The sequence below is a fragment of the Podarcis muralis genome, chromosome 3 (genome assembly GCF_964188315.1).
Source record: "Podarcis muralis chromosome 3, rPodMur119.hap1.1, whole genome shotgun sequence".
Classification (NCBI taxonomy): domain Eukaryota; kingdom Metazoa; phylum Chordata; class Lepidosauria; order Squamata; family Lacertidae; genus Podarcis; species Podarcis muralis.
In genome coordinates this window covers 57,010,442-57,024,751 of record NC_135657.1, presented here as the reverse complement: position 1 = coordinate 57,024,751, position 14,310 = coordinate 57,010,442, and the positions used below count along the sequence as shown (strand labels likewise).

Here is a 14,310-nt window from a genome sequence, read left to right as displayed (position 1 = left end):
CCTCTTTCCCCATCAACATCCACCCTTTGAAAAGGCTCTCCTTGCTTGAATGAGTTTGGCTGTAGCAGGGGGAACCGAGGGAAAAGGAAGGACCCTCCTCCTCAAGACAGGGAGAGGCAATTCTTCCTTCTGCCTCAGCCTTCCATGCCATAACCCAGCTGCCACCAGCCCAGTTACTACATGCTTTTTTCAGGATCCATCCCGTCTTCCAACTCTGAATTACAACATTTTAGCAAGACCAAATTGTAAGGGCAAGACATCTATGATAGTGATTTCATTTGTATAGTGATTTCATATTAGTAATGACTCATTATTTCCCTTCTAACTTTGCTAGCTATAATTTACATAGTTTATAATGAAAATGTGCATTAAGTCATCTAGAAATCTGGATTTCAATGGAAATATCAGAAACCGCAAATTTCATTAAAAGGGTTTTGCAAATTACTTCTACTTTTTAACCTTTTCTAGCAGCAGCCAATGCACCACAGCAGGATTCTCCAACCTGGTATCTTCCAGAAGTGTTGGACTGGGTGGATGAGGGTGATGGAGATGCAGTCTAAAACATCTGCAGGGCACCAAGTTGGAGAACACTACGCAAGAGGAAGCCTGATACCAGTTCAAGACAAAATAAGAAATGAGTTTGGGAGATCATGTAAATAACAGCTTTTTGTAAGAAAAAGTCAAGGTTGTATGGAGGTACTTGACAATATGGAAGGACCATTATGTTTACTAGGGAATAAGTGCCATTGAGGTCAGATGAATTTCCATATAAACACAGGTGAAACTACTCATAACTAGATATGCTTACAAAGTTCTTCAAATTTAGGCTTGGGTATAAGCTGTGGGAGGCTTGTAAAGATCACCTATAATGAAGCTCTGAAATTATCCTCCAACTCAAAAAGATATCTTGGCTCTTCCCAACAGATTCCAAAGCATACTCCACCCACCCTTACCTCTACAACTTCAGCAGAAGCAGCACATTTCTCTCTCCCCCGCCCTTTGTTTTCTGGATATGCTGTGTCAGGGTGTAAAGCCCAAAAAACTATATGGAATACAGTTCAAGGGTTGCTTGTGAATCCTGGATTTTATTTTGATTTAAATTTGAAAAAAGAATACTGAAAACATAATAAAACACGCCAACTGTTTTAGTCATATCTGCAGGTGCAGGTTAGGTCCATTACGGCCATGTGATCCGCTGCCTAGCACATCAAGTTGCTGCAACTTTTCCCAGTAATCGACTCTCACCCCTACTCCCTTCTTCCACTATGTCCTCTCAGGGCAGCAGTACTCCTGCATTATCTGCTGCTGAAAACAACTCATGGCTCTTACTAAAAGATGTCTTTTTAGTATGCAGCTGGGTATTTTGGTAGGACAGAAGTGAGGTTATTAGCACTGTTCTTTGTGTAAGTAATGCCTTCTTACTTCCTCTCTTTCCTTTCTCTACTCCAGGTAACAGTGACCAGTCAGGTTCTCAGGAGAAACTCCTCATAGATGGCCAGGGCTTAAGTGGATGTTCTCCCCGGGATTCAGGCTGCTATGAAAGCAGTGAAAACCTGGAGAATGGTAACAATTGATCTATATCCATATCAAAAAGCATGCCAAATTTGTTAGATTTTAAGGGGCCACAGGGCACTCTTGTGGCTGAGAAAAGCAATCATGCAAACTCTTTGGCTCTGCTTTTGCTCTCTATAATTTAACGGCGGACTTGTGTGTGGCCTAGTTTTCCCATCCCTACATACTTATTTAGTGAATCTTACATTGTCAGTCGAGGCACAGTTTCAAGGCAGTGAGCAAAACGTCCTTCCCTCCCAGCAGTGTTTTTCAGCATTATCTTTCATATTACTGCTTTTCCATGTCAAGAGAGAGAATAAAGAGCACTGCCTCCAGATCAGTGTGATGCCACACTCATTTTATTTGCTGGAGGACATTAACTTCTGTGATACAAAAGAGTAACAAGGGAGTGCTGTGAATGAGGAACTAGCTCACACACTTACAGGGACTGAAGAACGTTTATTATCAAAGATTCTATTTTTGTATTGATTGTCTGCCTTTGCTCATATACCTGTCTTAAGGCTAGATGTTAATTGTATTAACACTAAAGAGCGTTGGGGGGTCCTCAAACTGGGATTGGGGCCAGGCCTTTACTATTCTCCCTCAATGCCGTAGTTCAGATTAAATCCCCCTCCCTACTTGAAGCTGCCATGAGCTCTCAGAAGAAAGCTGACATTGGGACCCATATAAGCTTCTCTCCAGTGGAGAGTAGCAGCTAGAAGAGACACGTTACACAAAAATATTCCCAGCCTCTGTAATAAAGATTTATATAGAGTTACTTCTTTGCAGAAGGATAGCAGTCCTCCTTGCTCTCCTAGCATCCTGGTTCCCAAGTTGTTTATTTTTTCATTTCTTCCCAATCCATGTTACCAGATGATGACCAATTTTCACAATCTTTTCATGTCACTTCTGCTATAAGTTCAGGATGAAGTGTTTTCTGACTCCTGTGGATGTTATGTAAGGAGCGCAGGCATGGTGCACAGAAACAATGGTGATGGATATATTGGATCTTTGCAGCTGAATTGCTTGCCATGATAAGCACTGCTTCTGAAGCAGTGCGAAGTAATATTGGGGGGGGGCTGCTGTGGAGTCTCTGACTCTTTTCTAAGGACTGCTGTACTCCTCAAGCAATGAGCAGACATTGGTGAACTCATGTGTCATGAATACTAGGGTTTGTTTTAAATCTGGAGGAACCCTAACAAAATCCTGGACATCTTTCTGATATTAAAAGTTGATTTTCCCTCAACTGTGACATGTCCTTTGCCATAACCTTCTTGTAAAATCCATATTAGACACTTCCTTGTAAGCAGGTCTCACATGAAACAGCATACTTAAGTAAGCCCCATTTCTGAGTGGTGCCTTACTCAAGAGGCCAACTTACGTGGGGTTCCATGAGGCTGCCACGCAATATTGCAAATATGGACATGTAACACCAGAAAGGAATAACCCAGTTGATTTTGCCCTCATACAAGTATCAATGCTTCTCCCATTCTCTGCTCTTTAATGCAAAAAAATTGTAGGAGTGCAGGCTTTTTCAGTGAGAAAGGTGTTGGGAGCCTAGATTGAAAACTATTTTGGAAACAGCCATTTACTGTTAGGAAACATCATCCACTTTCTTCACCACCACCACCAGCTTCTAAAGTTTTCTGATTATTCTGTATAGCAAGAAAAAAAACAAGAGAGATGCAGTGTTCTATTTTAGATTAAAGTTTTTCTTTCTTTCTGCCTGTGCTTTGAGACTTCTGCAGAGACATTGTGTTCTGCACTGAATGTGAATTCTATGCAGATTCAAAGCAGTCAACTGTGTATTATTCAGTGCCAAAGTTTAGCATTTTGAAGATAAAGCTCTAAATTGTACATGCATTGAATGAAACATCCATTCCTTTAAAAGAAGAACTTTAACTTTGTAGGGTAGTGTATTCTTACCTCTAGGGTCCTTGGGCTCCACAAGGTTCCCTCATTATAGGATTCATGTAGACAGACTTCAGATGATCCAGAAAAACCTATTTTCTGAACTGAAGTCACACGAATAAATGAAGATGAAATGAAATAAATTGAGACACAAGAAAATACTTTGCAAATAAAAAGCAGGTTTGTAGCCCATATTTTACTTTTGGGCTAAGAGATCTTATAATGAGGCTAACTCAGCACAGTAGAGTGGTTAGAGGTCAAGTTTGAGACAACATGGTTTATGTTTATTCCTTATGTTATCAATGCTGCTTCCTTGACCAGTGACACATGTTGGTGTTATAAATAAGTTATAATACAGTGTGACATTGAATTGAATTTAAGCAAATGACAAGACAGCATACTACTATTGTTTGGTTTGGTTTGGTTTGGTTTGGTTTGGTTTGGTTTGGTTTGGTTTGGTTTGGTTTATAGAAAATCAATGACATACATATTTTAAACAGAGTCCTCATAACAAGTTGTCTTAACAAATGGTCACAGGACAGTGTAAACATCCCATGCTAGTCTTGCTTTTTATGTGTTTTTCTCATGAAGTTCTATTTTATTTGTACAGCAAAATCCAGTAGAAATGATATATTTAAACCTTTCTTTTGCACATTACTTCCACAAGTCATAAATGTTTTTCCTCTTTTTGTTTCAGCTAAAACTCGAAAGCCTTGTCTCTTACCCTCAAAGTTGGCTTCTGAATACAGTTTTAAAGATTTCCACAGAAATCCACGGGCAAATTATCCAACCCTGCCCTTAACTAAATCAATAGATGTCCCCCAGCAAGGAGAGAAGACACAGTTCACTTGTACAAATCATGTTCTGAAAAGCTGCCTCAAGCCCCCAGCAGTCACCGTCCTCAAGAAGAACCGCAGAAGTTTACCAGTTGGTATCTGTCGGAGCTGTGAGACTCTAGAAGGCGCTCAGAAGGTTCACATGTGGCCAAGATCTCATTCTCTTGGTGACCTTCATGGAGAAGCTGGCCCCGACTCTGCAAAGAAGCTGGATATTTTCCCTCAAGGCGCACTGGATTTAACAAACACACCAACTGGCTCTGGAGGTATGCACATGGCAGAACAGTTGGTGGCTGAGCAGAGCAAAGCAGGTGTTGATTCCCTTAAGGGAAAAGCAAAGGAACTGCACTTCTCTGCAACCATTCCTTCAAGTGGAACATTCCCACTGTTTCTGCCTCAGAATTGTGGAGTTCATTCATCTTCACTTTCACGTGGTGTAACTTGGACTACTTTTGAAAACTTCAAAAAGACCACGCATGATCTTGGAAGGGCCAATCATTCTCCCTTCCCCAAGGAAGCTGATCAGAAAGGCACAGGTGAGACAAGAGCACAGCCAAAAACATCTTCACAGCCACCACCAGTCCCTGCCAAAAAAAGCAGAGAACGCCTTTCTAATGGACACTGTCACCTCCCCTCAGCCCTTTCTTGTCCAGATGTACCATCCTTGCCAGCGAAAAAGAGCCTCCAGCCTGGCTCCTCCGATTCCAATGTACTGACTGTGTGTAGATCATCTCCTGGGCAGGAGCCCAGTAGTCCTTCAGGCGTACGACCTCCTTGGTTTTCAGATCTTCCAGAGACTGCTACTGTCCAGCAACATGTGCTAAAACTTGATCCTTTGTCAGTGAGAAAAATCTCTTCTAATAGAGGACTGGATCTGGAAATGTTGATAGAAAACAAGCTGCAATCTGAAGATATTGATCTCACAGAAGACCCATATTCTGACAAGGTACAGTGTGAGGAGGCTGAGAAATGTTTAATCTGTTCATATTTGCACTGTTTTCCTTCCCCACTTGAGTGTTGGAGCTGTTCCTTAAAAATGGCCTTTAAACTGGCAATTAAAATGAAAGATCTATTAGGCTAAACATTCTTAAAACTTTTCATACATTTCAGACACAGTGTGAAGCAATCTTAAATGGCTCCATGTGTATACCATGCAGATTTGGCATTCAACAATTCGCTTTTCATTTTAGGTGCTTGTTTCATCCATGTGGTGAGCCACTGCATGTAAAACAATTCAGAATTTGAAGTAGTCTCCTTATAGTGGTCATATGCACATTGGCTCTTAGAGCTCTCAGCTCTGTAACATTATCAGTATTAATGTTAGTAGCATATAAAAAGCAGCCTCTGCCATGTGGCAACAAGGCCTGAAATGTTCATTTGTCCATTATTTGACCTGGGCACAGCCAAGCAAAAGTTAAGGATATTTCAGTTGTATTAAATTTAGACTTAGAACTCAACAGGTCTTTTAAAGTGGTTGACTTCAGAGAGCACTTTTTCTGTTATCAGCGATAGTTCACAAACAAAGTAGCATATCGAGTTATACTTTCCCAATAATTTTAATAAACCTTTATAAGGAATATATATTTGAGATTTAAGACTCACAACCTCCTCTCTACAAATTATTGAAGTAAATGAACAAATTTCATAAAGGTAATTTTCTGTGAAACTGAAGAAAGAATATACTTAAACCTATTGTAGTTTCTTAATGCAAAGGGGCCAACCATTTTGTTGTTATTATGTGAAGAGACACATTGATTAACTTGAACCCCCCTGCCTTTATCACTCATCTCTGGCTGCAGCATGGCCGCTGTGGGATTCCTGAACTTTTGGTACAAAGGTACTCTGAAGACTTAGAGCACGCTGTAAAGGATGTTGCTACAAACCTGGACCAGATTCGAGTGAAGCAGCTGAGGAAGCAACACCGCATGGCGGTAAGTCTACATTCAGTGATCAAGTTCCAAGGAATGGGAAATGAAAGCTAAACAGCATGGAGTTCTGGGGCTTTAGCATGTCTGATTGCAGGTTGGGGAAACTATTTGTGAATGATCTACATTTTAAAAGAAAAACAAATCAGATTCTAGCCTTGGCTTCTTAATTTTTCATATGCAAAGAATTTTTGATGCTGTTTCTATTGCTGATGAGACATTGCATGAGTTAACACCACAAGTGACAGCCATGAAATATGGAAACCCAGAGGAACATTCAAGTTAAACAGTGTACGTTATAATTGCTGCTGCTGCCAATGAAGCTGGATTTGTGAACTTGCATGATTTTGAGTGAGGAAATCAATACTGAGGTAACAGCAGAAAAGAAATTGGGGGTGGGGAGGAAAGGAAATGTGTGTTTTGATTAGGCCTGGATCGCAGATGAAACAGCAGCCGCTCTGGCCCTCATAGCTCTAGCAGGTGGTATATTTAGACCACTCTGCTGAGGGGACGCAGCCGTCCGTCCTCAGTGGAGCAGTTTAATGAAGCCCCCAGCCTGCAGGAGGAGGCTTGATCAATTGCTTCGCAGCTGCACACTCCTCAGCGGAGCAGTCTAAAGAAGCCACTCACCTCTGCCTCAGCCCCACATGGCTGGGCCACCTCTTCGGGACAAAGAGGAAGCAGAGGCAGCCCTACAAACAGAGCCTGACAGGCTCCATGCACTTGGCTATCGCTGCCTTTGCTGGGGGAGGGCGGACAGGCTGTGTCTTTCCTCCTGGGTGGTCAGTCACCCTGGGAGTAAAGATGCAGCACGCCTGCTTGGGCGAAGGCAGCCATGCACCTTAGAGGGAGCCCTCCCCCCCGCTCACCTCAGTAGCTTGTTCCCTCCACACCCAGTGGGAGGAACAAACTGCATTAGCCCCATGAGGCACTGAGTGAAACCACCTCATCTCCCTTGGTTGCAATTTCAGCCCAACTCCAATGCAGCTTGTTCCTCCCTCCGTTTCACCATTGTGGTGTATCATCAGATCGCAGTGTTTGGCTGGTGATACATCGCAATGTTGAAAAGCTGAGATTGCACAGCCCCAATTTTGACGTGACTAAGCAAGATAGTATCTAGTAAATGGTACTGCTAAGCTAAAGGACTGCTTCGAAATGCCCAGATATCTGCTTCACAATATAGCATTACAGATACCTCTTGGAAGTAAGCCCCATGTTACAGTTTTTTTTAAAAAAGAAAAAGTCAACCAGCTGGTTATATTGCGTTTTCTCTTGCTACAGATTCCAAGTGGAGGCCTCACTGAAATCTGTCGAAAACCTGTGTCCCCCGGCCATATCACTTCCATAGCCGACTGGCTGGTTTCTATTGGCCTTCCGATGTACTCAAGCTCCTTCATGGCTGCAGGAATTGATGACCTAAGCAAAGTGCCTTCTCTGTCAAAAACATCACTTCATGAGGCTGGCATCACAGAGGAGAGGCACATAAGCAAGCTTTTGGCGGCAGCAAGACTACTCAGTACCCTCAACCCAGAGACAATATAACACACTCTGAAACATAGCATCTGCCAGTTGGAAAAGCCAGAGTTTCCTACCATGTCAATTTCATCTTTAATTTCTCCAGAAAGCTCTTTGGCATCAGGCAATGGAGGTCTTTGGGAATACGTTGAGGCCGTTGTGTTTCTCTGTCAATGATTCACAAAGGAGAATATAAGAAGTTGTTTTGAGAGGGAAATGGTGCTTTCTGATTACCCCTTAAAGAAAAGGCACAGTTATGTTAGTTTCTTAAAGACTGAGGCTGGCTTCGACCCATTTCAGAATATACATGTCCATTACAAAAAAGGGAACTTTACATCAACTTTTAAGCCCCAGGAACTTGGAGGAGTAGAGTTAGGTCTCTGTACTTTGGGGCTGCTCATTTGTTAAAGTGCAGCTCATTGATAAATCATGGATCTACAGTCCTAAGCAAACATAAACACCCCAGGGGGTATTTTTACAAGTAAAAATCTTAAACATTACATCTCTTCATAGTTGCTTATGTTTATCCTTTTCATTCCACCAATTCGTTTTACATAAATAAATAAAACTCCTTCCTGTGTTTGGTGGGTTTTTTTCAGGTTTCTGAGCCTCTAGGTAGGCCAAAGATCCTCAATGGATTTAGTTATTGTGGATCTCCTTTTATGCCAGTGCAATTTCCAAGACCAACTCAGAAAATTCCTTATTTGTATAGAATTAAAGTCATTTTTATAACTGCTTCTTTAGCACTCAGCTTTTTATTTGCCTTAAAATGCTTTTGAGCAGTTCACTTACAGCATTCGTTTTTCAGAGGCATTTCGTTGTTGTCACTATTATTTGGCACCTGACAGGTTTGTGTCTTATAGCCGTTATTGTAGATTGTAACATCTGTTTTGTAAAGTTTTCTTTTTGAAGTCAGATTTTGGTTCTCAGGCTAACAACTTGTTTATGGCAGTTCGTATGCTGGTATTACTAAAAGGCTAAAAGATATTTTGCCTTGTGTATGTACATATATAATTATAAAAAAGGGTTTTTCATGTTACTTGCAATTTGGTGTACTGTATTATATTGTCAGTTGAAATGCTGCAGCTTTGACTTGGTATCCTGACCATATCAATGGAAAACATTGGTCTCTGAAAAACAAAAGGTTATCCAGGGAAGTAAATTAACTGATAAGAAAATTGTGTGTCTGACACAGTACCAGAACAAGAATCACATTCCATTGTATTGATGGGGAAAACAAACTTTAAGCTGTCATTCTTGCAAAAAGTCAATATAATACCTCTATTATTGGGTGTTAAAATGACAATTAGAGTAAAAGCCACCTGGTTGGCACTGTGAGATCAGGCTGCTAAACTAGATGAGCCTTTAGTCTGATCCAGCAGGGCTCTACTTAGGTTCACCTGGGATGCTGAAACAGCTTGTTCTTTCTTCACCATGTTCTTGTTTTCTAAAACTATTGAACAATGCAGTGTAGGATCTCTTACTCCCTTCTGTGAATATAGATGAAGTTTATTTTTGTACATGGCCAGACATTTTGTATACCAAATAAGCTCAGCTTGAGTTCTAATGTATCTAGATTATTCTTTAGTGTCCATTAACAAGCTAAAATTGTAGAGGCTTTTCAGGATAAATAACAGCGAGTAAACTGGAAGATGTAATGAGCTCAGCATGGAATTGGAAACTCAGATCTGGTTCAAAGCTGCTTTGTAATTTTACGCAAGTCTCGTCACCTCTCTAACTCACTTGCTTTGTCCTGCCTATGAAAAGAAAGCAGTTTATACAACTTCTTAAAGCACATTCAACCTTAAGAGGAAAGTTGGGTCACAAAGGCACACAGCCTTCCCCAAAAGTGTTTTTGACTTGATGTGCTTTTTAACTTTTTGCAGTATTTTTTTAAAGCTAAAAGCAAAACATTATAAAGTAATTTAAACTGAGGTGTCCAAAGCTGCTCTGGGTTTTCTTTCCTTTGATGAGACATAAAGAAGAGAGACGCTTTAACAGGATGGCTGTAGAGAATGTGAGACAGTTGAATGTGGGGCCGGGGCTGAGGGAGGTTAGTAAGTAAACCCTTTAACAAATTGACAAAAGCAGTCGTTAAGGCTTTAATCCTAAATAAACTTGTTTAAAAGTGCATCCATTAAAGCACATGGAACAAGCTTCCAAAAGTGTTGAAGTGCCCAAAAAGTTTCATTTTCTGAAAAGGTTTTCACTTGGGGCCTAATAATGGGTCTGAAAGATACCAGCATAGGTTAGCTTCCACATGATGAGCACAAGCCAGTTGAAGTTAGCTCTTTGAAACTAGAGCATTCAAGCAATGAAAAGGGACTTCAGGGTGCTTCAATTTAACTGAACCAGTAATATGGATACAGCTGTCCTCCCTGCAATCATGTTAATATGGATAATGTAGTTTAAAAGTACCGTAAATACTTCCAGTATCCATACACAGACAATGACACATTGCTTTCAGGTTCACTTTCCATTTAAGTAGATTTACAGACTAAACCTGTGGATGTTAAAACAAACATAATACATTTTGAAGCAATAGGACTGCTTTTGCAATAGACTAATATGACCCTTTCTACCAGCATAGATATAAATATGGGCAAAATAGATCACATGGTGCATGGGAAGTGAGGATTGCTTCATATAAAGAGGATCTAGCATAATTTGGGGAGACAGTAATAGTGAGGAGGAAGAATATGTTATCTCCAGAAAAGTGCCTTGCACCTGCAACTGTCTGTAGTGGCAAGTAATTGTGCACATTAAGCAGTCATTAAAATAAGTCATTTCTCACATTACATGTCAGTTGATTCATGTGGACAAAGTAGAAACATTCCTTGGTGGCACCATGTATTGTCTGTCTCCAAGACTGTCATGTGCAATGCTAATTCCCAGACAACCATTTTTGGTAGGGGTGTGCTTTACAATAATATTTTCACACAGTAAAAAACATAACATAGCAAGTGGCCCCTTTGACTTCTGACTGTCAAGGACCTTAAAGGTAAAGGTACCCCTGACCATTAGGTCCAGTCGCGGACGACTCTGGGGTTGTGGCGCTCATCTCGCTCTATAGGCCGAGGGAGCCGGCGTTTGTCCACAGACAGCTTCCGGGTCATGTGGCCAGCATGACTAAGCTGCTTCTGGTGCACAGAAACGCCGTTTACCTTCCCGCCAGAGCGGTACCTATTTATCTACTTGCACTTGATGTGCCTTCGAACTGCTAGGTGGGCAGGAGCTGGGACTGAACAACGGGAGCTCACCCCATCGCAGGGATTCAAACCGCCGACCTTCTGATTGGCAAGCCCTAGGCTCTGTGGTTTAGACCACAGTGCCACCCGCATCAAGGACCTTGGGACCCCCAAAATGTACCGCTTCCACCAAATCTGTTCAATGTATTCTGATGTGCACACAGCTGCCACACTTGGAAACAGTGTTCCATTTATTAAATGGAGAAAGTAGATCATGGACATTCATTTACATTTAAAAATGTGTTACTGGAATTGAAGTTAATGAAGCAATGCACAAAGTACATCAGAGCACATGTGCTATGCTGAATTTGGGTCATATGGTTACAAATACATGTGGTATGACCAACAGGATTTTCATTTAGGTGTTGGGTTGTGTTTTAAAACAAATATTTAAAAAATGAGTACCTTGCAATATTTATCCTTCTGAATCGGGGGCACGTACGTATATGAGATGTGGCCTGCATCAGGTTTCCATCTCCTCCGCAGTTCCTCTGCACCCTCAACAGCAAGCTGCTGGTGGAGACTTTCCCTGCTGGAGCCTGTGAAAGGAAAGCATAGCCCTGAGAATTGTGTGAAGAGAGGTATTAGTTGCATGGGAAAATGTGGGTGGGTTAGTGTGAATGGGGTGTCACCCCTCCATAGGCCCATATGCAACCCCTGACCTCTGTCCCCTGACAGAATGCAGCCCTCACCTCAACTTAAGTTTTTTCTCCTTTTCTAAATACACCCTCAAAAGGCAATTGCTTTTTAAAAGAACAAATTGAGCGAAGGAAAGAAGCCAACAATTGTTCTTTTAAACAACATAATTATTCTTTTAAACAACAAAAGCAATCTAAATTTGTTAGGCTACAGAAGCTGCCTTACTGGTTCAAACTTGAATGAAAGGAAAGGGAAAAACCAGTGTTCACTCTTATCGAAAGCATTGTATACATTAATATCCCTAAGCTACGTTAGGAATGGAACAATGATGATTGCTTAAACTGAATGACAAACTTCTATGCCTGTTTACAAATCCAGTGCAAATTTTCCTGATTTTTAAAATATATACATTGCTTTTAAATATTTTTTCAATTTGTTCATTCTTGAGTTAGACTTTTGCTTACAGATTATTTTAGTTTATTGTTGATTTAGCAGTTGACCATTTCAACAGTATATATATTGATCCTGGAAAAGCCTTAAAAAGTTAGGTACCTCTTAAACATTATGTACAGCAATGAACTCACTGTAAACAATAGCATGTTATTTACCACCATCTCCTTACATGCAGGGTTCCAAGAAAATGTTGGATTGGAGACTGTCAAAATACACAAAGCCAGAAGCATGTGCCAATTCAATTCATCTCTAGACATACAGGGCCACTTAAGTCTCCATGTCATACTGTTTTAGTTGGCATCAAATCATAACGTTAGCAAGGTAAGGCCTGATGGTCTAAAGACTTGTAATTGTAAACCCGGCTTTGGTGCAAGTGGAAACTCTGGAAATAAGATCTGGAGCACAAATCCTTATTAACCCTTTTCACACAGATCTAAGTGCAGGAATAAAGGTCAATTCACCAAGTCATGGCTGTACATCTGTATTGTATTCTTTTTAGTCTAAACGCATTGACTCCAAGCTAACTTTTACTCATACTCAAGACCTCTTTTTGGAAAATGAAAACTTTAAACAATTTATGTAACAACTAACAAATGTTGCACTTTCTGTATATGAATCAATATTTAAATAACTTATTTTTCTCCATTTGCTGTTCTTAAATAATGTAAGTAGCTGTAATATACCAGTACCAATAAGTCTTTGCAGTTTGCTTCAACCTGAAAAAGCGGTGTATAATAAAAAATGAGAGAAAATGGGGGGGGGGGGAATCATACGAATTTGTAAATATTACTGTGCTCTGTTACATTTAGCAAAAAGAGGAAACAAAAGGAATTTTCTGTGTATGAAAACTTCTCTATAATTATGACTTATTGTTCATAGGAAAATAAATAAATTCTCTCAAGCTCATGTATCTTCTTTGTTAGTGTTAGTAATTTTTATTTAAAAAGCTGAATTAGGATCGGTAAGGTGCAAAGTTGCTTGGGAAAGGGTAGGGAAGCTGTTTCAACCCAAGGATCACATGCCCTCCTAACAAACCATCGTGGGAGCACGCTAGCTGTAGTTCCAGAAGGAAAAAGTGGGTGGAGCAACAAATGTTAATTTACTCACTCATTCCTCTCTGTCCACTATCCAGACAACAAAGAGGAATAGGAGGGTGCAAAGCAGCTCCAAGCGAGGGGAGTGGCCTTGGGAGAATTCCATGGACAGGTAAAGAGGAATGGAGGGCTTCATTGAGTTTGGGGGGCCAGAGTTTTCCTATCCGCACAACAGGGTTTAGCGAAGAGCATTGCTGAATCTGCAGAGGCTGAACATGAGCAGGGAAGTCATGAACATCAGCTGTTGATTCTTTCCTGATCTCCAATGTTCCTTCTGTGGCTTTGGAGATTACAGAAATGTCTCCTAACTGGCATTCATGGATTTACATGTTACTTGAGTTTCTTTTTCCCCGTTTAGGTTGTCCATTGACCACAGTCCTCTGGGCATTTATAAATATTTAAAAGCTACAAAAATTACTTTTGACCCAGCAAGCATGTTTACCCATAATGCCAGAAATGTGAAAAAGAGTCTTGCAAAGAAAGAGAAGGGCCGGAGTAAATTGTTTAGAAATTAATTATTATTTGGTGGTGGTGATGACAATCAAAGATGCAGATTGCATTGATAGTTCAGGCTTGGAATCATTGTAAGAGTTCACATTCACTTCAAACTGCTTTTCCCCATCCCTGCCAAATTAACAGTCAACTACCTCCACTAGGCTGCCTGGGCCCAGCCATCTGACTATATGACTCCCAAACTGAGGATTAAAACTCACTGGTGTGTGATAAATTATATTTTACTAACTCAGGCCAAAAGCATATTAGGTCCAGCATCCTCTTTCCTACAGTGGACAAATGGATGTTTTTGGTAGCTGACCACTGGTTTAATCTTTTTGTCTGTTGACATACCTCTGGGTAACCAGTTCATAATAAAAATACACTATTTATAGAAATGGAAGATTTTTAAAAAGCAAATGGTAGAAATATTCCACAGAATAACAATTGCCCCAAGTATCCTGAACGCCGCAGAAAGCTCCTGCAGCCATTCGGAAGCTGTGCCTTGGTTTTTGAATGGAGTCCAACAGACTCCTGGAACAGATTAAGTTTGAGAACCAAAGTACCATTGTAGCTGGTAAGCAGCTGGTTCAAGACTACTGCTCTCATTTGTATGATGACCAGGCTGAATGTGTAAGTCCTTCAA

At 40.7% G+C, this 14,310-nt stretch overlaps 1 protein-coding gene across 8 annotated transcripts in view; it reads left to right on the top strand.

Annotated features, from left to right (window-relative positions):
- Positions 1-12,984, top strand: part of SASH1 (SAM and SH3 domain containing 1) — a 548,281-nt gene extending 535,297 nt beyond the window's left edge. For all 8 annotated transcript variants that reach the window (XM_028723624.2, XM_077925914.1, XM_077925916.1 and 5 more), the window contains 4 exons: positions 1,450-1,563; positions 4,160-5,244; positions 6,098-6,229; positions 7,505-12,984. In XM_028723624.2, the coding sequence (XP_028579457.2) occupies positions 1,450-1,563; positions 4,160-5,244; positions 6,098-6,229; positions 7,505-7,765 (1,592 nt within the window). In that variant the 3' untranslated portion in view covers positions 7,766-12,984. The remainder of the gene's footprint in view (positions 1-1,449; positions 1,564-4,159; positions 5,245-6,097; positions 6,230-7,504) is intronic.
- The last annotated feature ends 1,326 nt before the right edge of the window (positions 12,985-14,310 follow it).